Below are 26,729 nucleotides of genomic sequence, written 5' to 3' on the forward strand. Positions count from 1 at the left end.
TCAAATAATGTTTATTTTCAAATTAAACCTATTTTCAGATATTTGTTCAAGATATAGGTAAGTTTTTAATTTAGTCTGAGTAAACTTTTATGGTTAAAAATGATTTTTTCCTATGCAAAACTTTTTTTTTTAGTTTCAAACATGCTTTTTTCGACAATTTCTTACTAAATATTGATTTTTATTTCAGTCAAATAGTTCTTTTATCACAAAAGAAAACATCTTGAAGTATGTAATACAGTAAAAATCACTAAAATACACATCTTCTAAGTATTTTTTTAAAAACCATGCAAAGCGCCAAAAAACCCCAGTCTGGAGGTAGATATGAGATCGAAATAGCTCAGACCTGAAAGTGTTAATATTTGAATAATTAATTATTCTTTTGATTTCATGAATAACACATGAAAGATAAATTAATAATGTCATTAATATAAACTTGAAGCTGGTTTAACAGCAAATTCATACTTGTAAATAATGAATATTAACAACTCACCTTCTTCCCTAAAAGGCCATTTAAAAATTTCATAAAAAATGAAGAAATAAATCCACTGACATATATCACAAGTGGAATTATTGCAACTTTGTCCTACAAATAAATTAGAGAAAAAAATGTATCAGCATTTTTAAATATATTTGCATGACATTAATTTTCATAACACTGATACATTCAAAATATACCTTGTGCAACTCCAGACTGTCTTGTATATATGGAGGAATGTAAACTTGGGAAAGATTAACATATAATCTTGTAGCCATGTATAATAAGGCTATCTAGGAGAGAAAATAAGTATGAATTAGGAAAAATGTGATTTCATAACTTATAGAGAATCTTATAGCTTTATTATTATTAACCATAAATAAAACCAAAAAATCTCCTATTTATGTATCTTAATATGTTTTCATTTATTTTGAAGCTTCATACCATCAGATCTCCCAATAGAGCAGCAGTTCCCAACCTTTTTTCCTATGCAAACCCATTTTAAAATGCAAAAGAAATTTACAAATCTTATGAGCAGTAAGTAACACATAACAATCAAAAAAAAAAAGAGAGAGAGAGAGAGAAGAAAATGGAAGAATGTCACACATGCAGTAACACTTGGAAGCAAGGGCGCCCATATGCAAAATTTTAAGGGGGCTCAAAAATTTTCCTCATGGTTTAGCAGAACATTTTACCCATGTAAACTGATTTCAGTACAGATTAGCCATATTAAAATTTGATATTTTTAATAACTTACTCATTAATGTCTGGAAAAGAGATTTTTTAACAATTTTTGGAATGAAAAAAGTACTAAAAGCAAGGAATTCTCATTTCAAAGGGGGGGGGGCTTGAGTCCCCCTTTGCCCCCCTCCATGGGTGCCCTTGATTGGAAGAAATGTTTTAGTTTGATTTTGCTCAATAGTTCATCACAAACAATTAGAAATGCACATTTCACAGAACTAAAGCTACTGAGGAAACCAAACCATTTACACATGTATGCTTTCAATTTCATCTTAATTGTATTCAAAGAATGTCTTTGGCACACAATGAAAACGGTTAAACCCGCACCTTGCAAGAGACAAAAATGATGAACAACCAAACAATGATTGATGAACAAATGATGATTAAAAGTTCGCCATTATAACATAATTTTCGTGAACCCCCTTAATACCTCTCATGAATCCTTGGGGGTTCACGAACCACCAGTTGGGAAACCATGCAATAGAGCTTAGAACTTAAGTACAGTACCATTTCATAATAACCTTATGAAAATAGGGATGGTTATCAACCTCCTAGTTAGATGGTGTTAAAAATTAATAATTAAGAGTTTATGCATAACTCACAATTCAGAGTAGGAGCGTTAACAACTAAACAATAACCAACAACAAAAACTCTATAATAGTTACACATCACTAGATTACATTTTATTTGTAGTGCTCTTTTAACAGCATAATTAAAACATCAAAAGAAACAAACAACTATACTACAAGCAACTCCTTTCAATACAAATATCTGTAGTGATAGTTGTCTCTTCTGCATTAGAAATTCTTCCATTAAAACTATAATTGAAACTTGTGTTGAAGGGTGCAAATTGAAATAAGTACATCAGTCCAGTTGCTGAAATGCAGTTAAAATCATTTTTTTACTTAAATTTACTCAATTTGCATAAAACTCAATTTATGCAAATCAGTTTTGTTCAATTTTCAAACATGCAAATAATCAGTTAGAATAAGTTGCTGAAAGATCAAAGAAAAATTTACATGCTTTTTTCACAATACAAACACCTAATAATAAAGGTCATTTACACATAAACAAAATATGCGAAATACATCTCAAAAACATATCAACATACACTGAGGTGTATTTTTAAGCAGATGGGAGTTTTTATAAACATCTTATTTAAACGGAGGAGATGAGAGGAGACACTGTCACACCCATTCAGTTCATGATGCAAAAATGCACCCATTTTAGTTTTTTTAATTCTTCATTTGCAAGAAATTTTTGCAAAGGGCTTTTGCTCTCCTCCTCCCTTAAGGATTTCAAATTAACAAAAATGTACTGTTTTGGGAAGAGGGGTGGACACTACAGTTTGAGCAAACCTAAACTAGTAGCATCGTGATTCTGCGATTAGAATCTGTGTAACCTTCCTATGGTTCCAAGTCTGATTTTCCCTACTATAAAAATGATGTATTCAGTAAGTTAATTACGCCCTATAGCCAGTGCTAAGGCAGAAGTACATGAAATGCACCACCAGCGCAGTCAATTTTAGCCGAGGACTGCAGTTTTGTGCTTATTAGCACTCATCAGCCCGCCATAGGAGTGACTGAGCTGGAGGTGGAAAACCTCTTAAGGAAGGTCATAGCCCTGGCTATAGGGCGGTAACTTTTCTGAATATACCGGCCTTCCCTTCAATGTTCGAGTTGAACCGAACCATTGCTTCGGTCACTCGTCTGGTCAGTGCTAATTCTGTATTAGCTACCAGTTTGTTTGGAATCTCTTGGCTTCCTTAAAAGATTTTCCACCTCCAGCTCAGTCACTTTCCTATGCCGAGCTGATGAGTGCTAATAAGCACGAAACTGCAGTCCTCGGCTGGAATTGACAGAGCTCTGGTGGTGTATTTCATGTATAGAAGTAATGCTTGCTATACAATACATTCCAGAATGAAACAAGAAGAAAAGTAGGTTACAAAAACATTTGAAAATATTACCATGTAAAATTGCGGCTGAGAAAACCAATCTTTCCACGTTAGATGAGGTTTTTCATAGCTCTCACTCGCTTGGTTTATGATGAATTCCTGCCTCTCAGAAAACAATTCATGATCTCTTTCTTTAACAAATACGTGAAAAGTCAATGAAAATAGTGCACCAATGCCAACCATAGAAAGAGCGACATGCTGTAAAAAATTTAATACTTTTAAAGTTTCTATAAAAAGTACTAAAGATAAATAAATGTACACAGAAACTATTACTTAAAAAAAAAATCAACTTCAAATAGGTTCAAAAACACAGTAACAAAAAAGCATTTGGAAAAGTTAATAAGATGTACAGTACACCTTCGTTTATCTGGACTAACTGGAACCAAAGGCAATCCAATGATTGAAAATCTGGATAATCAGGACAGTATGTGTAATAAACACAGCAAAGCTTTAAATAAGTGAACTAATTGTTCATCACAAAAAAAAAAAAAAAAAAAAAAAAAAAAAAAAAAACATTTTGCAGCAAAATTGCCTAAATTGTTTAAAAGACATTAAAAAATATCAAAAATGTTTCATTATTTCTTAACAAAGAATTGGTCTACTGTATTCCGGTTCAAACATGTATTTTGTTTGAATAAAAAAACGATTGATCTAACGCTTTATCATATAGTTTAGCTGCAGTGGTGCTAGCTAGATTACCATAATTTACTGTACAATGTATGCAGGGAGCCGTACATTTGATCAAAATAAAAAATGAATGTTCAGAGCACTTATAGTTATGCTCTTACTACAGTCGGACCCCAATTTAACAAATTCAATGGGACCAAAACTTCTATACCTTAAATCGGGGTTATTCATAACATCGGGGTGTGAAAAAAACACTTAAAAACTGCACTTCGCTCATCTAAAACCAATAGTAAGCAACGGCGCAAAAATATTCATAACTAGAAAGTGTACACTTTTTATACCGCTTTCCACGACTTATTACACACTAGTTATGTGAAATTTTAAACTACTGAGTGATAGATGTTTGACAATTTCCTTGATACTTGACTCGAAATACTCTTTCGTGTTTATGGAGAGAATAAAATACAGTGCCATTTTCAGCCTACTGTATAAGGGATGTTTTTAGTTTCTGGACTATGTAAAGCTTTTGAAAAAGTAAGCTTTAATAAGAGTTTCATTATTGCTTTCTGCATCAGAATCAATATTCATTGGTTGCTTCCTCGTCTGTCAAAAATTGCTAATTCCAAGAAAAGTCTTTTCTGCTTCGGAGAATATGGGTATAATATTTAGAAAACAATCCAATATTTTCGAACTCGAATTAACAAAAAATTTTTTTTTGGCTGTTAAAATTATTCATTAATTCGGGGTTTATTATTTGGTAAATAGGGGTTTTTGCCTTCATTTTAGTCGGAAAGAAAAAGATAATTCCCTAAATTGGGAAATTCGTTAAATCGGGGTCCGACTGTATCATATTTTACAATTATCTAAATTATCTACGTAAACATATTTTTTTAAAAAAACTGTTTGATCTGGATAATCTGGAAATACGCAGAAAAAAGAGCCAGATAAACCAGGTTCTGCTGTATTGTAACAAAAAATGAGAAAATAGCATACAAAAGTATTAAAGAATAAAAAAAAACTTTTGCTTTTGCAACAATATTTGTTTCCTGAACATAATACAATTGATGCTTGATTTTTAAAACCTTCAAATTAAAAACTGTCTATTAGACCCAAAAATTGTTCATTCTTTTTTAGGAACTGGAAATGGCAAAAATCTTTCTAAAAATTTGACTTAGGGTCAAAGTAGCTCTTTCTTAAGATTAAATTACTTAAAAATTGGTCAGCAGACCTAGACCTAAAGATCTAAATTTCTTGATGTCTGTGTTTAGATGCGTCTTTTATTTGGCAAAAATAAATAAATAAATATCTATTAGTATTGATAGAACTTGCCATGGAACTATGTGCATCATACATAGTCCAAAGTTTTTAATGTGTTTTGATTCTAGGAACTTTTGTTTTTGCAAACTTTTTCAGGATTTCAAAGTTTTCTAACATGTGAGAGTCAATTAAATTGCTAAATTATTCAAATTTCTTATGAATAATAATTTGAATCACTTTTAGTCACTTCTTTACAGAAATTGTAATGATATTTATTTTCTTGTTTTTTACAAGGACTGCTGAAACAAAATTTGTTTTTTTTTTATTCTTTTTTTCCTTACATACACTAGAGAACCAATTATCCGGGAAGTTCGGGACCATCACTGTCCCGGATATCTGAATTTTCCGGTTTTCTGGATCGCTAAGATGCGCTATTGGCCGTTTGTGTATGAAACTTAAATTACTATAACAAATAGTAATATATATTAAAATAAGAAAACAGTTTAGAAATGCTTATTATTGAAAGTTATCCATAAGATCTGAGACCCTCACATTCATTTTGAAAAGGGGAAAAAAAACACCACTTTTCCATGCTTTAAAACGGAAGAAAATGAAGGGAAGGGCAAGAAACAAGTTAACAAAACGCGTTTTCAAAAACGCGTTTTTTTTTTTTTGTGTAAAGGTTTAGTGTGTGTAATTACGGTTGTTATTGATATAACTATTGCTTTTGCATTAAGTTCATACCAATAGAAATTTGATTTATGAGTCTTGCGCTAAATGATTTCTAGATTCCACTATCAACTATCCAAAAAATTCGCAAATCTGGTTTTCGGTGTTTCCCGTGCTTTAACTAGGGACTATTCAATAAAAAATTGCATTAGAATGTGAAAATATTCATTTCTTTAGTATATTCAGTTGGAATAAAACAAAAAAATTTCAGACTTACGAGTGTGCTTTTTAATTCAAGAAAATGTTTCGGAAATTTTGCCCCGCGTTAAGGATAACCCTTTGAAATTCGATTTTGTAAACATTTACCCGAGTTATAGATGAGTAATATGGTATTTATTAAAAAACCGCTCACATTCTTTTAGGTTTTTCAAAAAAATGCTTAGTTTTTCAAAAATTGCCGAAAATAAGTATTTTTTAAAAAATGGCGGGAAAATCGGCAAAAAGTTGCCGTTTTTCTGGTTTCCCGGTTTTTTGGTTCCCGGATAAAAGGTTCCGCACTGTATAACCATAACATCCTTTATTTTTCTTTTCACTTACCAAATCCAATTAAATAAACCACAATAAAATAGTGTTTCTTCACATATGTCTTCATGTCACTTAGCAAAAATAGGTGTACTAAGTACAAACATGAGTAAAACTGACTAAATATTGAAAAAAAAAATTAATTTGAATTTTGACATCTTGAATTCAAATTATGTTTTTCGCAATCACGAGTGTGTGTATGTAGGCGTGTGTGTTTGTGTTTGTGTGTGGGGTATGTGTGTTTGTGTGTAAGGGTATGTGTATGTGTGTGTGGGCATGTGTTTGTGTCTGTGTGCAGGCATGAATGTGTGGGTAGTTGTGTGTATGTGCGAATGTGCAGGTGTCTGTATGTATGTGTGTGTGTATGTGTTTGTGTGTGTAGGTGTATGTGTGTGTATGTGTGCGTGTAGTTGTGTATGTACACGCGTGTGTGTGTAGGACGTGGATGCAACCTCGAGACGGCTTTCGCTATAGGAGCAGCATCGTGAGGAGCCGGTCGACGGTGATGGTGCGGAGGATGGCGGTGGGAAAATAAAATGATAGCACGCCAAAAACTGTCAAATAAAAGCAATAAGCAATCGTCATTGCTCAAAAAAAAAAAAAAAACTATGTTTAATATCACCATTTTCATGCATTAGTATGCATTTAAATCACCAATTTATGCTATTAAAAAGTTTTTATTTACTTTAAAAACATGTAGATCTTGAGGACCTATCCTTTTTTCTGCACCACTGGTTAATCCTAAGATGGCCCACATTGTACTGTACGCGCATATATTGGACATCCCTGTCATGGCATTTCTAAAGGATCACAAACAAAAATATTACAAATACAGAAATAATTTTTTTAGAAATATTAAAAGTAAAAATTTTGGTCCTAAAATTTATATTTATCAGCATACATAAGTTTCTTAGCATAACTACAAGATTGTATAAATATAAAATTATTTATAATTACTCATCAATTCAATGTTAAGAATACACTATAGAACAGAAAAATTCACAACAATTATGGACGTAATGAAAATATCAGTAACGATATACAGGCGTCCCTAGTATAACACGGTACTTATACAACAAGGTTTCAATATTACATGGTACGAAACTTGAATTTAATACCTCATGGTTTTGATATAACACGAAAGTTATATTTAAAAAAAGATGGAATTTCATTTCTGTTTAATACATTCTGTTAATGTTTGATAACTCTAATAAGTTTTTACTTTGTTTTTATAAAACTTGGTTTTGATACAATACAGTACACATCCCTTGATTCACATTTTTTTTAAGTCTTGTATCAAGGGCGCCCATAAGCAAAACTTCAAGGGTGGGGGCTAAAAAAAATTCCCCATGGTTTAGCAGAAAATTTTACCCATAGAAACCGATTTTAGCGCAAATTTGAGATATTATAATTTGACATTTTTAATAATGTATTCATTAATGGCTGGAAAAGAAATTTTTATACATTTTTGCAATGAAAAAGTACTAAAAGCAAGGAAGTTCTCCTTTGTAAGGCGAGCTTGAGCCCCCTCGCCCCCCTATATGGGTGCCTTCGTCTCGTATAACACGGTTTCAATAGGATACAATACATATTGACATGGTTTTTGCTATGTACATGGTTAATTGGTGTAAAAAATAAGTTAAAACGGTATTTTTGAAAAAGTCTCGTACAACATGGTTTCGATACTACACGGAACGATTAACCGTGTTATATGAGGATCGCCTGTAGGCAAATATTACAAAAATAAAATTTTCATCAGCTACAAACAAGATTTAAATATTCTTCAAATTAGCAATGTTTTCAATAATTTGAATAGCATTCTTCAAATTAGCAATAGAGAGGTGTCAAAACATGAAATCCAAACAGTGCTCAACAAATTGTTCGATATGAACAAGTTTTCCCCCTCTGCCAAAGCCCCATATAGGAGACAAGAAATCCCTAAAGCCAAGGATAAGCAAAGGGGTCCCATCATTGGCAGTGGCAGATTCAGAAATTGCCTTTGGAGCAATGTCTTAACTAGTGGGAATCAGTGGTGTTCCCATAGAGATAGGTATCCATATATGCCGTATACTCTCAAGCATTTTTCAGACATGTAGTGTATAACCCTCAAGCTTCAAAAATTTTCATATTACAGTAAAATTTGCCTACAATGACACTGTTGGGACCTAAAAAAAATATCGTAATAGACAGGTTATTGTTATATACATTTTGATTATTCATGATGACATTTTGCGGGGACCAAAAAAAAAATTGTTCTAGACAGTATTGTTATACACAGGTTTCACTGTATGACACATTACGTATATGATCGCATACACATTTGTGCATAATGAATTATTGGGAGTATACCTTCAGAAAAATTGATGGGAACATCAGTGGCGGGAATCAATAAAGATTTAAAAAAGGGTACAGGTATTTAACATGGCTTCTGTTACTTAGCTTTTTGTATAACAAAATTTAAACTAAGAAAAAAAAAGCATTTATTCAATAGTTAAATAAATATGTATTTTTCAAAAGTTAAATGACATCTAAATGAATATTTCAAGTACAAAAAGTGAATAAAGTTTTAGATTTACAGCTAATAACTAAAACATAAAAAATTGTAACAGGTATGAAAACAATAACATCAATATGAAAAAAGAAAATGTTTGTACCTCAAAGAATTAAGCTCTACACGCTCCGATGAAACTGGAGTAAGATCAGGAATAAGTGATAGATGAGATACTTGAACAGAGGCCCAACCAAACTGAAATATCACAATAAATGCTCCAAAGTAGAGGAACTGTGCATTTTCTGATGAATTCTCACATGATACACATTGCATAAATAAAAATGGAAAAGTAGCTATAACGCATATGGTTCCTGTGAGAGAGAAAACAAAATAATTAAAGTTAGCAGAGAAAACAATTAAACAGAAACAAAAAGTTTTTTTCATTAAAAACTTCCAAAATGTTTTTTAAAAGTTAAGATTACAACAATCAGATTTTAATACTTGACAAGTATAAAAAAAATGATCGAAATCTGTTATTTTTACATTGATGTAATCACATTGACAGGGGGGAGGGGGGTGTTGAAAAAGATGTTGGAAATAACATCTGTTTTCCACTACGAAATCAATCAGTGACTGGGAAGCAATGTATTTTAGGTCCCTCGTTTTTTTTTTTTTTTTTTTTTTTTTTTTTTTTTTTTTAAGGCATAGTTCACTGCCCTGTGCATCCTTGCCTCAGTCAGGCTCTACCAAAAGTTTAAGTCCTCCAAACATCTTTGGCAGGATTGATGTCAGAAAAATTACTAAGATAATTACAAAATAAGGCTTAATTTCTTTCTTACTAACAAAACAAAACTATTTGCATCTCCTAAGGAGTTTCATTTTTATAGAAAAAGTGGGAATAAACAGGCTAAAGATATACTTACCTACTAAATGCCATGCTTTTCTCCTACCATATTTACATAACCATAAGTTATTTGGTTTATCAGATTCAAAACCAACAAATGGTGTAGACACTGCATCAGCAACTTGGCCTAATAACAGTAGGTTGCCGGTAGTGATATTATTAAACTTCAGCACAGCATGTTGAAATATGAGTAAATATGTAAACCACATTGACGCACATAAGTCATTGAGTACATGGCCAAAACTGTACGCAACTTTTCGGCCGAGAGAAAGCACATGTTTAGGAGATTCACGATTGGATGACACTATTTCTACTGATACATCAGCCATAGCTGGAACTTTACATGTAGATTCTGGAAAGAAAAAAAAAATCACATTTTACACATGAAAATAATATAATTAAACCTGTAATTAAACATGCATCTGTGAGAAAAATTGGCTTTCTTTAAGTTTTTATTAACAATATTTACGTGAAGAAACTTTAAATATCAGTTCTGCTAACTTTTCCCTTTCTTGTACAAAGTAATTTTACTCACAAAAAATTATTACTAAAATTTCAACCTGAATGAGCATCTTAAACATTAATGAGCTAATGTTACATACAAGAAGGCTACTGGTTCTCATTTGGTTAAAATTTCTCTCAATTAGATATAATTTACCTTAACTGCTTATCTGTCACTAATTTTGGTCAACATACACTATATATTGACCTGCCATTACAACTAGTGATAAGAAGTATTTTCTGAGGCAGTTCATTCATATAAATTACTTAATTAGCATTTTTTGAAGTAACAACAGTGCAATAGTTGATGGGTAATGCCTTCCCTGAAATATTTGGTTTGCTATAGTAAAAATAAATAAATAAATATGTTTTTAAAACAAAAATCAGCCAAGCAATCTCTACTGGCCTTTTCTGGTCCAACAAAAACTTGGCAACCATAACATCAAGCCAGTAAACAGGTGCATACCCTCAAATATTTTTTTCTAACTATAATACTAAATAACAGCTTACAAAGGATCACATGTATTTTCAACTGATAGTAAAGCATTAGGGCAATTCCATGATAAGGTCAACCAGATGATCAAATTTTCAAAATTAAAATTTCTAAACAAATGAGGTGTCATTTTAAAGGTAAAGAGTTGTATATTTTGGAATGCCTGTTAAAAATTTGATCACTTTAGTTATAAATAAGTTACAGGAGGTTAAACTAAGGTCAACATCTTGAGTATTTTCAAACCATATTTGGCGACTCTCGAAGAAATTATGTTTTTTCCAAAAAATATATACTAATATTATGAATTGAGATGAATAACCATTTAAAGATACAACGTGTTGCTGGTGATGTTGCAAAAATGTGTCAAAATATAATTCATTTTGATTTGTAAAGGAATTCCTCTGGGGTACATTACGTGTTTTACGTCCGACAAAAAAAGGCACAATTAATTATGCTGAGCCAGTAATTTTAAAGCAACATGCATGTATTTTTAGGTATAAAGTATGATTTTCAATCTCATTGATGTAACCTATTTTCATTTTGTAACAAGTGAATATTTTTTACTAAAATCTAGGTGTTGGACGTAATTTTTTTTTTACGTCCGACACCATTTACGTCCGACACTATTACATTCCTTTAAACAAAATATGTTTTCGACTGTGTTTCTCCTTTTTTTGCCTTTAATTTCAAAGTTAAAGTGAAACATGCATAAAAAAACAACTTAGTGAATTTACTGTATATACATTTAAGGCTGATAGGGGTAAGTAGGACCCCTTTTGAGAAAAGGTGTGTTGAATGAACGTAATACAGTTGATTAAAATCAATTTTGGCAAATTTGCCAAAACTATAAGTGGGAAAAAAATTGGAAACACTAAATGACTGCGTCTGTGTAAAGTTAGCAAAGGAAGAACCATTATCAACATTCAACCCATATAAATCTTGATGGTTTTCTTTCAGGTAAGTTTCACAAATAACTAATCACCAGCTTTTAGAGATGAACTATCAGCTATCTACTAAGTCATCATAGTTGTCTTGTATTTCACTAATATAAATATTTCATCAGAGTTGCTTTTGATTTTCAAATCGTCACTGTTATGGGGGAAACTACTTACCCCATAGTGTGGGGACCCGTTGTAGTGAAATTTTACGGGGTAAGTGGGACCCCTCCTCTAAAAGTTTTTAATAATACTTTATTCAAAAATTCTGATTGCAGTATGCACTTGAAGTTAAACTGTAAGTACATGAATGTTTATTGATCATAAAAAAAATAAATGCTAACCATGAAACACTTTTTGAAAAATGCTGCTTAAACTCGCCAAAAAATAATTTTCAGATTCTTTTTTAAGTTCTCTGACCTAGAAAAAAAATTCCACGTAACCCAAATATATGCAAAACTAATCACTGTGATGAACCACGACATGATCAATGTAAAAAATTATAAAAACCATAAGGTTATTTCAGTTTTTGGGGGTGACCCACTTACCCCAGTGTCCCACTTCCCCCAATTAACCCTACTTTTGAATTTACTTGTTAAATTTTGTTTCAGTATATGTAATCTACATAATTTACATATTTATAACTGTAATCATTGTTATGTATTTATATTTTAGAGCAATAGTTTACGTCCAATATGAACAAATTACGTCTGACACCGAAAATTTACATCCGACACCAAGCTAAAAATATTTTTAAAATAATTTTATTCCTTATAATATCATTTGAAAACAGTGTAATATGCTTCAATCATAAGTATATTTCAAAATTATGCTGTTTTTAAAATTAAAATGTAAGCCAATTCACAGACTTTTAATAATTTTTAAGTGAAACATCAATTTTACTATATGTGTGTTTATGTCCGACACCAACTCTTTAAATTTTTTTTAAATTTATACTTTAGGGATCTATTTTGAAAAACTAACATGATTTTTTATTCAGTGGGATGTAGTAAGTAAATAAATTTGATCATTTTGGAACAGTTTATACTTGTTAAATGGAATTAAAACTGGGAAATTTTTCTTCACTTTTTACGTCCGACACCACGAAATTGCCCATTAGGTTCTGATAGCAGCTGTTTAAGTTTAGAAACATTAATTCATGCAACCTTTGAGAAAATATGAAAATAACATCAGGACACTCGAAATCAAATATCGCAAAATGTGGAAAGACCCAAACCCTGTACTGTGACAGGGACAGGACAGCGTTGCAGCACCAGATACCCTAAAGTAGCAAGAGGAAGAATTCACAAGAGAAAAGTAAAATATTCATTGTGAATGCTCATGTGCATAAGAAATTAAAAACAGGGCTGCCGAGAGCCATGGCCAGCCCCTTCTCAGTTTGGCTGCTGGGTGTCCTCAACTTAAAACTTATATTACTTTGATTCTGAGCAAGGCTCTCATAAGGGACTCCCCTAGTTTTCCACTAGGCTCACATGGCCGCTCATAGATCCTGTGAACAGTAATATAAACCATCAACTCTCAATAATTCAAAGTGCCAAGGGACTTTTTAAATCTTTTGAGCTATGTGCAGTTCCCACAGCCTTCTCAAGAGTTCAGAACCCAATGAAAACTTCGAGGGAAAGGAATGTTTGAGTTATAAGGCTTCGAGTTATCGTGAGTTTAACAGGAATTTGATAAATTAAAAAAATAATAATAATATATTTTTACCTACACATGTACAACACGTTTATGGAAACCATTATGCAAGGGGACGTTTTTCTAACTACAAACAATGAGTAAGAGACTATTATTTATCTCATATACTTACAACGACTTTAAATGGTAAAGCATTATGTTCCGCCAGCAGCTGTTTAACATTAGATACAATTAATTTACGCAAGTTTGGAGAAAAATGAAAGAGAAAATCCGCAAAATTTATTCAAACTCAAACCCGGTCCGGCACCAGCAAAATATATCTTTAAAAAAGTACAATAATAATATACATCAGCGTTTACAGTGTTGTGTAATACGATAAATATGTAGTAAATAAAAAATATTTTACTTACACACAACAATAAGTTTACGGAAACCATTACGCAACGGATGATTCTACTCACTACCGGTTTTAACACAACACTCACATCTCAGTAACTGAACTTTTTGGCGGAGTTATGACCTACATAGCCACTGGTCATCGCGCAGTAACTTCAAACTCTAAAGCATTTCAGAATGTTTCGTTCACAAAAAATGAAAGACATTTTCTGCAACCAATAATATGTCAGAAACCATTCACAGAAGGCGTGTAAATAATAAACAAAATCACGAGGTACATCACATGACTGACTGAAGTCAGCTGATTTCGCTTTCGTCTAGATGCCATACCACCTTAATAAGTACTGATGTGAGGCTCAACGACAGTATCAGGGGTCACGTTCGACGACCTTAACCGGTATACCTGTGTGATCAACCAACCGGTAGCTACCGGTCGAGGTCGTCGAACGTAAGCATGAAGGAAAAAACTTACATAAATAATACTGCCATGGGCAGGTAAAGAGCAATAACTGAAGATTTTTCGATTTTTCATTTTTTTTTGCATTTTTGAAATGTATATTACTACAGTTTTATGGTACAAACATGGTTATTTGGTAGCCGCAGAAAAAAAAAGCATTTTTTTATCAGTTGTAATTAGCAGTAAACTGCTTTTATCGCAACATTGTGCAGGAAGTCGGCAGTATGTACTTAACTGCTCTTTACCTGCCCACGGTAGAACGGAAGCTTTCTCCTGTGGGCAGGCAAACGGCAGCAACTGCTTTAATCGTTACATTTTGCAGGTAATCGGCAGAATGCACTTTCTGCTCTTTACCTGCCACGGCAGAACGGAAACTTTCTCCCGTGGGCAAACGGTAGCAACTGCAAATTTTTTTATCTTCATTTTTTTGCATCTTTGAATTTTTTTGCCCATGACCGTTTTGCCGTGGGAGAATAAACGGCAGCAACGGTATTTTCCATTTTCATCTTTTTTTTTCTTTTTTTGCTTTTTTGAAATCTATTCTTTTAGTTTTATGGTGCTAACATGTTTAATTGGTTGCCAATAAATAAAAGCATTTTTTTAAAAATCAGTGGTGATTAGCAGTATAACTGATATTATCGCTACATTGTGCACGCAAAACTCATTTTTGCTTTTTTTTTATATGTAAACTAAGCGCAAGCAATACTGCTCCGAGAAGAGGTCATTGTGTGACCTCTCAAAACTTTCCTTTATTCGGCAAATTTAGAGACAATATTGAATTTTCAAAAATGATTCCTAATCACTTCTCATTAGATGTAGGTATGCGTGCCAGGTCGCATTTTATCATTCGGTAAAATTGGGAATCACCGCCTCTCAAAAATTTTATAACTACAGGCTTCCTTGAGCGCAAAACAGACTTAAAACTATTATTTAGGGAAAATAACCACACTTTAGTACAAATAAAGTCAAAGAAAACGTTTTGTAATTTCACAAGCCTCAGACATTTTTTTAAAAAAATTTCTTTGATTTTTCATATATCAAATTTTCACAATTTTTAATACTAAGCTGCAGCACTTTTAGTTGTTTAAAGACAGCCATTTTTAACACACGAAGCATTTCTTTTGCCTAAATTTTCACAGAGATTTATTGCTCTATTGCTAAGTGCGGGACATTAAGCGATTTATCGTAATTTTTAAAAATATGTACCTAAAGAATCTTTCAGTTGCCAAGTAACAATACAGACAGGAACATGTTTTATTAAAGTTAAAAAAAAAAAATCTATAAAACTGATTTTGTTTCAGCAAGGACTATTTAAATCAGCACGTCTGTATCTGGGTAGGTACGTAAATGTTATTGCATTAAATTTATATCAAGTGGATGTAGGTCATTTCGTTTAATACATATTTAAGTTATGACTCCCCCCCCCCCCTTCGATAATTCTCCAAAGTTTTTATATATTAACAGAAAGAGACAAACAAAGGAAAGATGTACAGCACAAAGAAGGAAAGGCCATAATCCAGTCGAATCTGCCATCTCTGGTACCGCACACAGGAAAACACGATCACTCTGTTACGGAAGCCCTCAAGGGAAAGTTTCACAGCAGTTTTATTTAAGTAGAAGGAAGGGGGTACGTTATTAGAGTACCAAATATTGCTCAATTTCATGCGGTAGTTTTTGAGCTAGAGAGGCCACAAAAGATGGGACACCGTAGGGACATTTTCCAAAAATTGTTAAACTAAATTCAACAATCAGCAACCCTCAAAACAGTTTAATCAACCGAAATTGTTTTTAAAAAATTGCGAATCCAATACCTTTTTTCAATACATTTGAAGTAAAAATGATTTACGAAAAGCAATTAAGATACCGAGAGAGCTCCATCAGTAGAATTCAACATAATTGAGAATTCGATAAGATTCATTTCAAAATTAAAAGAACGGTTAAATTTAAAATGGGTGAAAACAGGCGCTAGGAAATGAAAAATGAAAAATCATGTACAAACTCAAGTTAATTTACAAAGAGCTCACTCAAACTAATATATTGCCGAGTTAACAGGCGAAAAAATATGTTATAGACAGGGGTGCTCACCTAGGGGGGATCATGGCGCCGACTGCGGCATTGAAACTTTTAGGAAAGGTTGTTTTAAGGGGTAGTTTTCCCTTTTTTTTGGGGAGGTGGGTTGCGCCTTGCTCTAAGAGGGATTGGAAACCCTGTTATAGGAAAACCAAAAGAGTTCTGACAAAGTTTCTCCGATGGAAATGAATCCACAAAATAGTGGTCCATAGCCATTTTTGATCCCCTCTCTTTCATCCCCCTCACACGTTTTTACTATACAGAATTGTGTTAGTTTCAGAATATGTCATAAGAGGTAAAAATCATGTCAAACCTTCTGACCCCCCCCCCCCCAAAAAAAATGAAATGTCACTTGTGTGTGAAGATGCACGTGACAGTCTAGCAGGCCCGTGTCCAGGATTTCATAAAGGGAGGGGTCGAAACTTTTCACCTTTGTAACTTACGTTGTCAAAGGAAAACTAACTACCTGTGTTGAATAGTTCATTTTAGTTCGATAACTAGGCTTTTTTTTTTTTTAATACGTTTTGTGTGTGTGTGTGTGTTTTTTTTTAATGAAATCTTAATTTACAGTTGAACATTTTGTAAAAGCACACATATTTCTTTTATGCCACCTAATGCTAATTTCTTTCTTTCTTTTTTTTTTCTTTAGTTTTTCCATCAAATAACATTGAACAAGAATTTAATGAAAAAAAAAAAAATATTTAAAAGAAATTGCTGTTTCGCATAAAACACTTTTCTAATGTGTGAAACGACTAATTCATCCAACACTAAAGGCGTACCATAAAAAAAACCTAACAGTAAGCAAAGTAACCATTTTCCCTGTCCCTAAGTTTTTTTTTTGGGAGGGGGGGGGGGCTACGTCATTGTCTAATATTCTTTTAAATAATTTTCCCCTGCATGCTTACAGCATTGCCGGGTCGCAACTCCAACGAACTATAGGGGGCACTGCAGTCACTGTCTAATGGCCGACTTAAAAACTAAAACAAACGCATGTGGTAACGAAGAAAATGCTAAAAGTGTTGTGATTTTTGTTCGTATGTATGATTTTTTCGCTTTATTCATTTGAAAAGATTTTTCAAAGTCTTTTGGTTATTCTGACCCATATAGAAAGAGATTAGAAACCAAAAAGTATTACGAAAGTAAACAATTAATGCAGAACACACAGTAAGTTGTTCTGAAGCAGCTATTTTCACGATGTTGAATTCGGAATTCATAAATTTTTGGTTCGCTTCGAACGGCATTTTCATTTTGTACCGTTTTTTCTATACATTAGTACATATTAAGTTCAGTTTCGTGACATTTCCGGCATTTGTTGACATTTTTGTCACATAGTGCACATACGTGGCAGACTGTCAAGAGTAACGTTTAACACTAGATAATTTATTTCTATGACTATATGATTGGATATCCAAAGAAATCATGCATTTAATTCATTCGTCATGGAAATGATTTACCTCTGATATGCGAAATCTTGTCAAGATACATTGTTCTTTCACACAATTTTAAAACCATAACCCTATAAACAGATTTTTGGCGAGCTTTTATTTTTTATTGTTCAAATTCTTAACGTTCTTTCTGGATTTTTCAATCTGTTCTGCGATAAATATTTTCAAGAAAATTTATTTGCATGTCTATTTCAGTAGGATACTGTAGTAAAAAGGTTATTTAAATCATTTATGTGGAATTAGGTTAAGGAAAAGTGTCCAGTCAATGTTATTAAGTTTGTTTTTTTCTTCATCGAATTGAAATACTGATATTTATTCAAATTCACTCAGAACAAAATAAATAAAATGTGTACTCACAGTTTATATATGGTGGTAGTTTTCTTTTCAGTTGATTGACCATTATTTCTTTTTACTTATCGAATTCTGTAATCTTACTATCATTTTATTCTACTCATGATAAAAATTAAAAATGGTTTAACTAAAAACGCGAAATCTCGCCAAGGCTACTTTGCTCGCACAATACTAATTTTTATAACCCTAAACAAATTTGGCGAAACCTTTCAGCTGAGAATAAAAGGAATAAAGTAAATTCTTTCTCGGTTAAACATTTTTCATTTTGTTCTACGATAATAAATTCAAGAAAATATTTTGCATACTGTCCATTCCAACTAAATGCTGCTGTAAAATATGATTAGTTAAATTAATTTAAGATTAAAAAAAAACTCATATTCTTACAAATTCATACAAAACAATAAAAAAATTTACCTGGTATAACGTTATCCAATTTTGTTAATCCAGAGTTTTCTTGTTTATGCTTCCACCATTTAATACTTTTTTGAAAGAAATAAGGAAAACTAACATTATTTTGAGAAGCTCGAGAATACTACTAAGGGACGAATTAATTTCTGTAGCTGAAAGCAAACTAAGACACATCGATTGCGTTAATAAATACTCAGAACAAACTGCCTGTGTTTACGTCAACAGACACACGTGGAATGCAACGTGGCAATGTTTTAGTTTCAGCGGCAGTTTTGTAAATCACCACAAGGTAGCGTATTCGAGCGCTGGAGTTCCGAATTCCTCCGTCGTTAATTTTTTCAAGTACTTAGAAGCGAAGGGGCTTGGGAATCCTACAATTGAGGAAAATGCTAATTGTTAAACATGGCGAGATATTAAAGAGGGTGAATACTGTATCAGATTAAAAAAAAATAATAATAATTAATTAAAACTTAAAATACATTTTGGAAAATCGTTTAATGATTCAATGATTTTTTTTCTTTCAATGGGAGGGGTTTAACTCCTAAAACCCTCCCCTTGGACATGGCTCTGCAATCTAGTGTAACTCGGGCAAAAGCGAAAGGGAAAATTTTTGAGTTTTTTCAGATATCCTTGGAATGTGAATGTGTTTATCCTTACATCAAACTTCACGCAAAATTCTATCCGAAAAACTCAAGAATTTAAAATTTATCGATAGAAAATTGCAGTTACGCAATGTTGTAAACTGAAAAAAATAAAAAATAAAAATTAAGGCTTTAAAAAATTAAATTTTTCTGAAAAAATTACAAAAATTAAAAAATGTTGATTTTTAATAGTTTTTTTTTTAGCATTTAGCATATTTAAAAAGTTTTTACGGGGTAAGGGGGGGGGGGTCGAGCTTCCTCATAATTTCTGAAAATTTCACTGCTTTTCAGAAAATTTTACTTGTTTCCACTATCACACTATCATCCCTTCTTCCCTTTTGAATCGCGACGGGGGAAGGGGGGGGGGGGGTGTCCCGGTTGAACACTTCAGGAATCTGGCAAGCTTAGATACTACCACTCAACTTAAACCTTGAATAGTGGCCTCATCATATGGAAATCGTCTTTATTTGTTCTTTTCGCAAAACTAAACAGAGAACTTGCTTAAGTTAAATCTTAGTGAATATTTAACCGACTTCAAAAAGGAGGCGGTTATCAGTTCATACCGTATGTATGTTTTTTTTTTTGTTTGTCCACTCATAGCGTCTCACCTAGTGAACCGATTTTGATGATTCTTTTTTTGATGGATAGGGGATGGCTCAACTTAGGTCCCATTACTTTGTTTGACCATATTTGTTCTTTAGAAAAAAAGTTATGGGCAAAAAACAGTAAATTTTGTGCAATTTCCCTATTAAATTGTAGCGAAGTTCGCACTTTTCATCCGTGGTTAACGGTGGCTCAGTGGTAGAATTCTCGCCTCCCACACGAGCAACCCGGGTTCAAATCCCGACTAGGACAAAGTGAATTTTACTAAAATTTCGTTTCTACTGTTTCCCGTATTTTCTCGAATGTTCTATTACTTTCTGTATCTTTCCAAGTCTGGAAAGTTCCAGCACTTTCTCAAGTTGTATATAAGGAGATGTAACGTGCATTCGTGGTTCTGAATAAAGATCTCGAGTTGAGAGTAACGAGTATTCGCTTCATTTGGCTTTCACATTGTCTTCGCTATCTTCATCTACGCGACAATATGAAACTCATTGTTATAAAAGTTTGGTGCCATATAAGAGTAACATTAATAGTAATTGTAAGGATAATTTTGAATAAAGGCTTTTCTAAAGCAATACAGTGATATAGGGCCGAACTTCTTACTAGGTAACTTCTTACTTTTACTGAAATATCTACATTTACACTAAAAAGAATGAAATAAAAAAATTTTGAAAAAAAAAATAGAACCGACTTCAAAATTGCTCTAAAAAGTGAAAAATAATTTTATTCTTTAAACACCATCGATAATACTTTTAAACATAATTTTTGAAGTTGGCGCAAAAACAAAAAGTAAAATCCATTGTAACCATGCTTCGTTCATATTGTTATCAAAAAATCATCCAAAGTTAGGAACGAAACATTTATATCGTTACTCAAATATGCTGTCATCAATGCGTAATGCATTTGGTAGTGAAGAAACTGGACCTGGTTAAATTTATACTTGTAGTTGAGTTATGGCTGTAAATGATTTTATCGATCGTTTTTGCGCCAACTTCAAAAATTATGTTTAAAAGTATTACCGATGGTGTTTAAAGAATAAAATTATTTTTCACTTTTTAGAGCAATTTTGAAGTCGGTTCTATTTTTTTTTTCAAAATTTTTTTATTTTATTGACTGTTCCTGTTGGTTAACTTAATTTCGTTTCAAAGGTCTCAATGAGAGATCAAATCTCGCCTGTATGAAGATTTTCCACATTACTTCGAGAAAAACACAATTGCCGTAACAAACTAACTTTTCTTTTTTTTCTTTCATTCCTGTCTGTGGTCATTGCCCTTTCTCTTGTAAGAAAGTAGAGTGACCTCTGTAACTAATTTTCACAAGGAAGATCAATGGTATCAAGAAAAATTGCGACAAATTGTAACAGACATTTCCAATTTTAATAAATTTTCATAATGAATAGATATTTTTTTTTTAAGTTTAAAAATACATTTTTTGTTTTGCCCATTCATCAAAACGTAAAAATGTGCTTCAAATAATTTTTCAGCTAGCTTCAAAAAGAAAAAAAAATGTTTCTTTTACCTTGATTACTTCAGTAAAAAATATTATTTTCTGTACGTCATTCCCCTGCCTACTCAGAATTTAATAATACTAGTTTTGTGTGTTTAACATAGTCAATGATGTTTACCGGACTTTTTTTAAAATTACTTAAAGACATTACTTCAGTACAATAGAGATCAATTTTAAAAGAAGATATCAATGTATTTTTCAAAATATGCAATGCCCAAATTGCTCTGTTAAATAGAAAACTACCATGCGAAATAATTTCTTTCTAAACAGAAGTTTGCAAAATATGGGAGAAAAAATTGTGTCAAAGTTTTCCGCAAGAATAACAGAGGTATTTCTGTTAAAGAGTGACGCAATAAATGAAAGCTAAATTGCATTAATTTTTCTATACTTCTAGAAGAGAGAGAGAGAAGCATGGCTTTTAGGCGGCTGAAAGGACAGATTACTGTACTAAAAAAGATTATGAAAGAGATCTCGCATGAAATAAATGTATAATTCACGGGACGTTCGCAAAAAAAAAAAAAAAACTTGGTTTGCCGTGCCGTTATGAGAAGCTTAACTAGTTCCTTCAAATTATGATAAATAATTAAATTAATGTGTTTTCATATTAACACAATAAAGGAAAACATAAAGAAAAAATGCCGAAAAAAGACCCTTTAGAAAAAGCACGGGGAAAAAACAGTAAGTAAATAAAGTTAAAAAGAAAAACGTTCTTTGATATAGATCTGGAAGATTAAATTATGCTTACTCTTCTGCAATTGTGATTCAAATTTCCATTCTGAACTGAAGTTTTTGTTTTTACAGCTAGGGGGTTTGGGGGAGTACTTATTTTTGAGTATAATTTATTACACGTCTATTTTAAAAAGATAAACCATAAATTCATTCAAATATGGTTGAAGACGACTAGACTCGCATTGCCTTTTAGGAAAACAAACAGAAATTCACTCGATTTTATTGCTGATGATTTGGTGAGAAAATTTCGAATTAAGCTATGCGCTCGAAAATAATGCCTTCTGGAACAGTGATTGAGCTGCATCAGAAATGAGCTTATTAATAGAACTCCGTGGTGACGTAGGTAAGATTACGCGATTAAGATAACGGTGAAAATCACTAGCTTTCCTTCAGTGATCCTTACCAGAATCACTGAAATATTAATAAGTTGCAAAAAATTAACTAAGTAGAAATCAAAAGAACATAATAAAACTTGTTTCTGGACGCATAGATCATTTGCCCTCGTGTCCTCGCTATCGAAGTAAGAGGTCTTAAGGGGGAAACCAGTTTAGGAGGCAGAAATTTTAGTGTTTTTCAGAATTTTTTCAACTGAGAAGGAATAATCAAAATTTGTTCAAACTTGAAGGATATTGTATTCATATTTTGAAGTACACTTTATAGTTTTTTCAAGTTATTTCTACTAAAAATGGAAGAGTTAGAAGCTCATGTCCATGGATGGTCGCCATCAGAGCTTGTTGCTAGTGTGCATTTCTGAAGTCACAATTTTTATCTGTTATCATTACAATTTTTTTTTTATCGTTAACAATATATTTCCTCAGAATATAAACCTAATTCCTTTTGTTTGACGATTCGGCAAAAATTATCATCTTTCGGCGAAATTTGGAACTCCATTCGGCAAAATTTAGAGTTCTGTCTGACAAAATCATCATCATTCGACAGAATTTGAGTTCCATTCCGCAAAATTATCATCATTTGGCGAAATTTAGAATTCCATTCGGCAGAATTTGGCATTCCGTTCAGCAAAATTTGGAGTTTCGTTCGGCAAAATTTGGAGTTCTGTTTAGAAAAATTACCATCATTGGGCAAAATCTGGAGCTACATTCGGTAAATTGAGATTTCCCGCCCTCCCATATATATAAGTTCGGGGCGCCCTTGGTTGGGTTGGTCGTTGGATTGCAACTAACGATAAAAAGTAAAGTAGTCGTCAGTATTATCGTTATGTAAGAAATGTAATAATCATGTAAAATTGCTTTCCCTCTATGATAAACCTGCACTTTGATAAAATATCGATAACAGCACGTTTAGATGGGTTTGGCTCGAATTCGAATGCTGCATCGATATCTGTCATGCAACGAAAGGAAGGCATATCGAATATTTGCAGTTGTCACAACAGAAATTCAACTAATCCTTTTTTACGAGGTATTGTTTTTTTTTCTGCATCTGTACCACTTTAAAAAATGCATTCATCCTACTGCAAGAGCTGTCGCAGTATTTTACTATCACTCTCGGGATACCGGTTCTCTCCGATGACCGGTATTCGGAATCGTTCTCAATCAATATGGCAGATATAAATAAAGATTTAAGCTACTTAGGGACTTTAAAAACAACTTATTTGGGTGATTCAGAAAACAACTCATTTGAGCGAGAAATTTATATTATTATTATTATTATTATTATTATTATTATTATTATTGCTATTATTATTATATGCCATGTTCAGTCAGCACGATTTCTCAAAGCAGTACGAACTGCAGAACTTTGTTAGTCAAAAACAAATTACCATTGTGGAATAAAAAAAGTTTAAAAAACTGAAACCCTACTACGGCAAAAAGCACTAAAAGATATGAAACATGGTCGAAGGTGTTTGATATTATTGCAGTATTTAGTAGTACAAGTCATTTGATATGTTAGATATTGGTATTTACTTAGTACTATTGAGAGAGAGAGAAATCCTCTGTCACTTCCCCAATAATAAAGTTATAATTCAATTTAAATGCCGCAGTTGTGCGTTGTCAACTACATTTTTTTTTTCTTTTTTTTTCAACATTAGTGTACTTAACAACGCAAGTGCTCTTCAACCCAGGGCCGGATTTAAGGGAGGGCAGTCGGGGCTACTGCCCCGGGGCCTCCACAACAAAGGGGCCCCCACAATAAAATTTTTACAAAATATCTTAACTTTCACTGGTCGAAAATATTGGACATATACATATAGTATATCAAAATATTCGGATATATATCAAAGTATCGGATATTTTCGAAAATATGATGATCTTTTCGAACCCTGATTAGAGGCTTCCACTCTTTCGTTGTCCCGGGGCCTCCACACTTCCAAATCCGGCCCTGCTTCAACCTCTGACGCAACAAGAAAAACAACGTATGATACGACACGTGTGCGCACTACAGACTTAACAAGCAAGCATCTTAACTCGATGCACAAGAACGGTGAATTAAATTATAATGCTACTAAATAAAACTGGTAGACACAAATTAGATTATAAAAGATTGCTCTTACTTAATAAGATTATAATGATAATCAACATCTAAATTGTTTCTTACTCTCTGGTGTTTTTTACGTAGTACGGTTACAGTTTTTAACACATTTATTTAAAATCCGTGCCAAAAAGGGAAAGAAATGAATTTGGTTAAAATCTGGATTTCTAAGGTAAAATCGACCTTTTTTTTTATTGCTGAAGTCGGTTAAACTGTAGCCTACGTTACCTGGGTCAATATTACGAAACGAATGACACCTTATTTTTCAAAATCCGATGAATAGTTTCGGCGCTACGGTGGAACAACCGTAAATATAAAAACATACATGTACTGCTAAAATCATAACCCTTCCTTTTGATTTTGCCGTAGTCGGGTAAAAATGAATGAAAAGTCAACGTGATCAAAGCACAAGTTGCTAAGTAATTGCAGGCCAGACACATTTTCCACGAAAACAAGGACCTTCATATCAATGCATAAAGTTGTCAGGATTTAAGAAATGCTAGAGTAGCTTTTTGAATTTATTACTCTTGAAAATTACAATTTTTATGCATCCATAAAGTGACTCGTTATTTACGCTGAAAAACGTGCCAACGACAGTGGCGTAACCAGAGAGGGCGTTCACAAGGCCCGTGTCCACTCTCCAGAATGCTAGGTTGAATGTTTTTCATAAATATTCGTTTTTGTTGAAGAGAAAAAAAGAACATCGGTGTGAAAAAAGAGAAGTTTTTTTAACAGAAAAAAAAGAAGAAAAGAAAATGTTGAAAGAAAATCTTAATTTCTGTTCAAAAGAAATTTCCAAATTAAAATTTTCCAATAGATCCAAATTATTGGTTGCTACACTAGGCGCCAACTAAACCTGACAGCATCATGAAGGCTACGCAGATGCTAACCACAGCATTACGATGCTGCCAGGTTAGGTTTGCCCCAACTATAGTTGCGCATATTTCTTTCATTTTTCTCCTCCTTTTCGTTTTTCTAGATCGTCAGAAAATAGTTTTCAAAATGCAACGCTTTCGAAGATTAGAAAATCAGAATCATATGCTGAACTACATAAATTTCACTTCATTGCTGAACATTGCAGGGCCGCCAAGAGCCAATGCGGACCAATTGTCAGTTTCTTTACTGCGCTCTCCTCCCCCAATAAAAAGTAGAACACTAAAACGGCTCCAAATCCGAGCCGTGTCCCTTCAAGTGCCGGGCCCCTTGTTTCTTACTAGGCTGACATGGCCTTTCGCCAGCCCTGGAAAGTGGGCATACATTTGTCTAACAAAGTTCACGTCTGTAACCACCAAAAAAATATAAATACGGAAATAGGGAAACTATACACTCAAACCTGTTTTTGTGCGATCTTTTTCTTCTTTTTTTTGTGCGGTCGTATGTGAAAATTTCAATCCGATTGGAACTTAATTGACAAAATTATTTATAAAAGGAGTGCGAGGTAGTATCCACAAGTGACCACAGGGACACCCCGATGGGAAGTCACTGTGACCTCCTAAAATTTCTTTTTTCGAGAAATTTCGCCTGGCGATTCGGCAAAATTATCATTGCGTGGTTTATTTTTACTTCCGAAAAGAAGCAATTCCTAGTTATTTCATAAGTTTTTGGGTTATTTCCTACGTGAGACTTTTTTAATGCGGTCTCTATATACCGCATTAAAAAAATATTTTTTAACTATGTTGCAAAAATTATTTTTTATAGCTATTCGTGAAGTTTCGAACGATTTTTTTTTTGTGCGATTCTATTTATGCGGTCCCTATCCTCCGCACAACATTAGGTTTGGGTGTATTAAATAGAATTACTTACATTTCTGTATTTCATGTACTTCAGAAGGTAGTTAATATCCAAAACCTATTCGCTGCTAAAAATTATAAGAAACTTGGAGATCCAAATGCTCAATCCTGGAGTACCGAAAAGTCAAGATCGACTTACACAGTGACGGCAAAGCCCTAATCTGATCAGAATTTCGGTTTAGGTTTCGACTCGTCGGTGAAAATATTTATCAACTTTGAAGCAAGAATAGAAAAATCGGTGTGAAGCACATGCGTGTGATTTCGATTATCTTCCCTCAGATAAAAAGCCGGTTATTTGCCTAGCAGGTTGCCGCTAAACCGGTGAGAATTTAACTAGGGTTTGATTAGATTTGAAAATGAGATCATTTGTAAAATATCAGATAATTCATTGGAGCAAAATAATAAAATATATTCATCTACTGATTTGATATTATCATTTATATTCAAGATATAGGAGATTAAACATCGCAAAACTTAATCTTTGATGTACACTGGTTTAGAATCTTTTGTTCCCACGTCTCGTGCATAACTTTTTCATCGTAGTTTCATAACAAACCT

General features: G+C 32.8%; 1 protein-coding gene across 1 annotated transcript in view; it reads right to left on the bottom strand.

Annotated features, from left to right (window-relative positions):
* LOC129227901 (major facilitator superfamily domain-containing protein 12-like) overlaps positions 1-26,268 on the bottom strand; it is a 46,533-nt gene extending 20,265 nt beyond the window's left edge. Inside the window, exons 1-7 of the mRNA XM_054862521.1 lie at positions 26,185-26,268; positions 9,720-10,052; positions 8,960-9,167; positions 6,991-7,105; positions 3,183-3,368; positions 676-768; positions 491-583 (exon numbers count right to left, since the gene is read on the bottom strand). Of these exons, the coding sequence (XP_054718496.1) occupies positions 491-583; positions 676-768; positions 3,183-3,368; positions 6,991-7,105; positions 8,960-9,167; positions 9,720-10,029 (1,005 nt within the window). The 5' untranslated portion in view covers positions 10,030-10,052; positions 26,185-26,268. The remainder of the gene's footprint in view (positions 1-490; positions 584-675; positions 769-3,182; positions 3,369-6,990; positions 7,106-8,959; positions 9,168-9,719; positions 10,053-26,184) is intronic.
* Between the last annotated feature and the right edge of the window lie 461 nt (positions 26,269-26,729).

The sequence above is a fragment of the Uloborus diversus genome, chromosome 8, assembly GCF_026930045.1.
Source record: "Uloborus diversus isolate 005 chromosome 8, Udiv.v.3.1, whole genome shotgun sequence".
Classification (NCBI taxonomy): Eukaryota; Metazoa; Arthropoda; class Arachnida; order Araneae; family Uloboridae; genus Uloborus; species Uloborus diversus.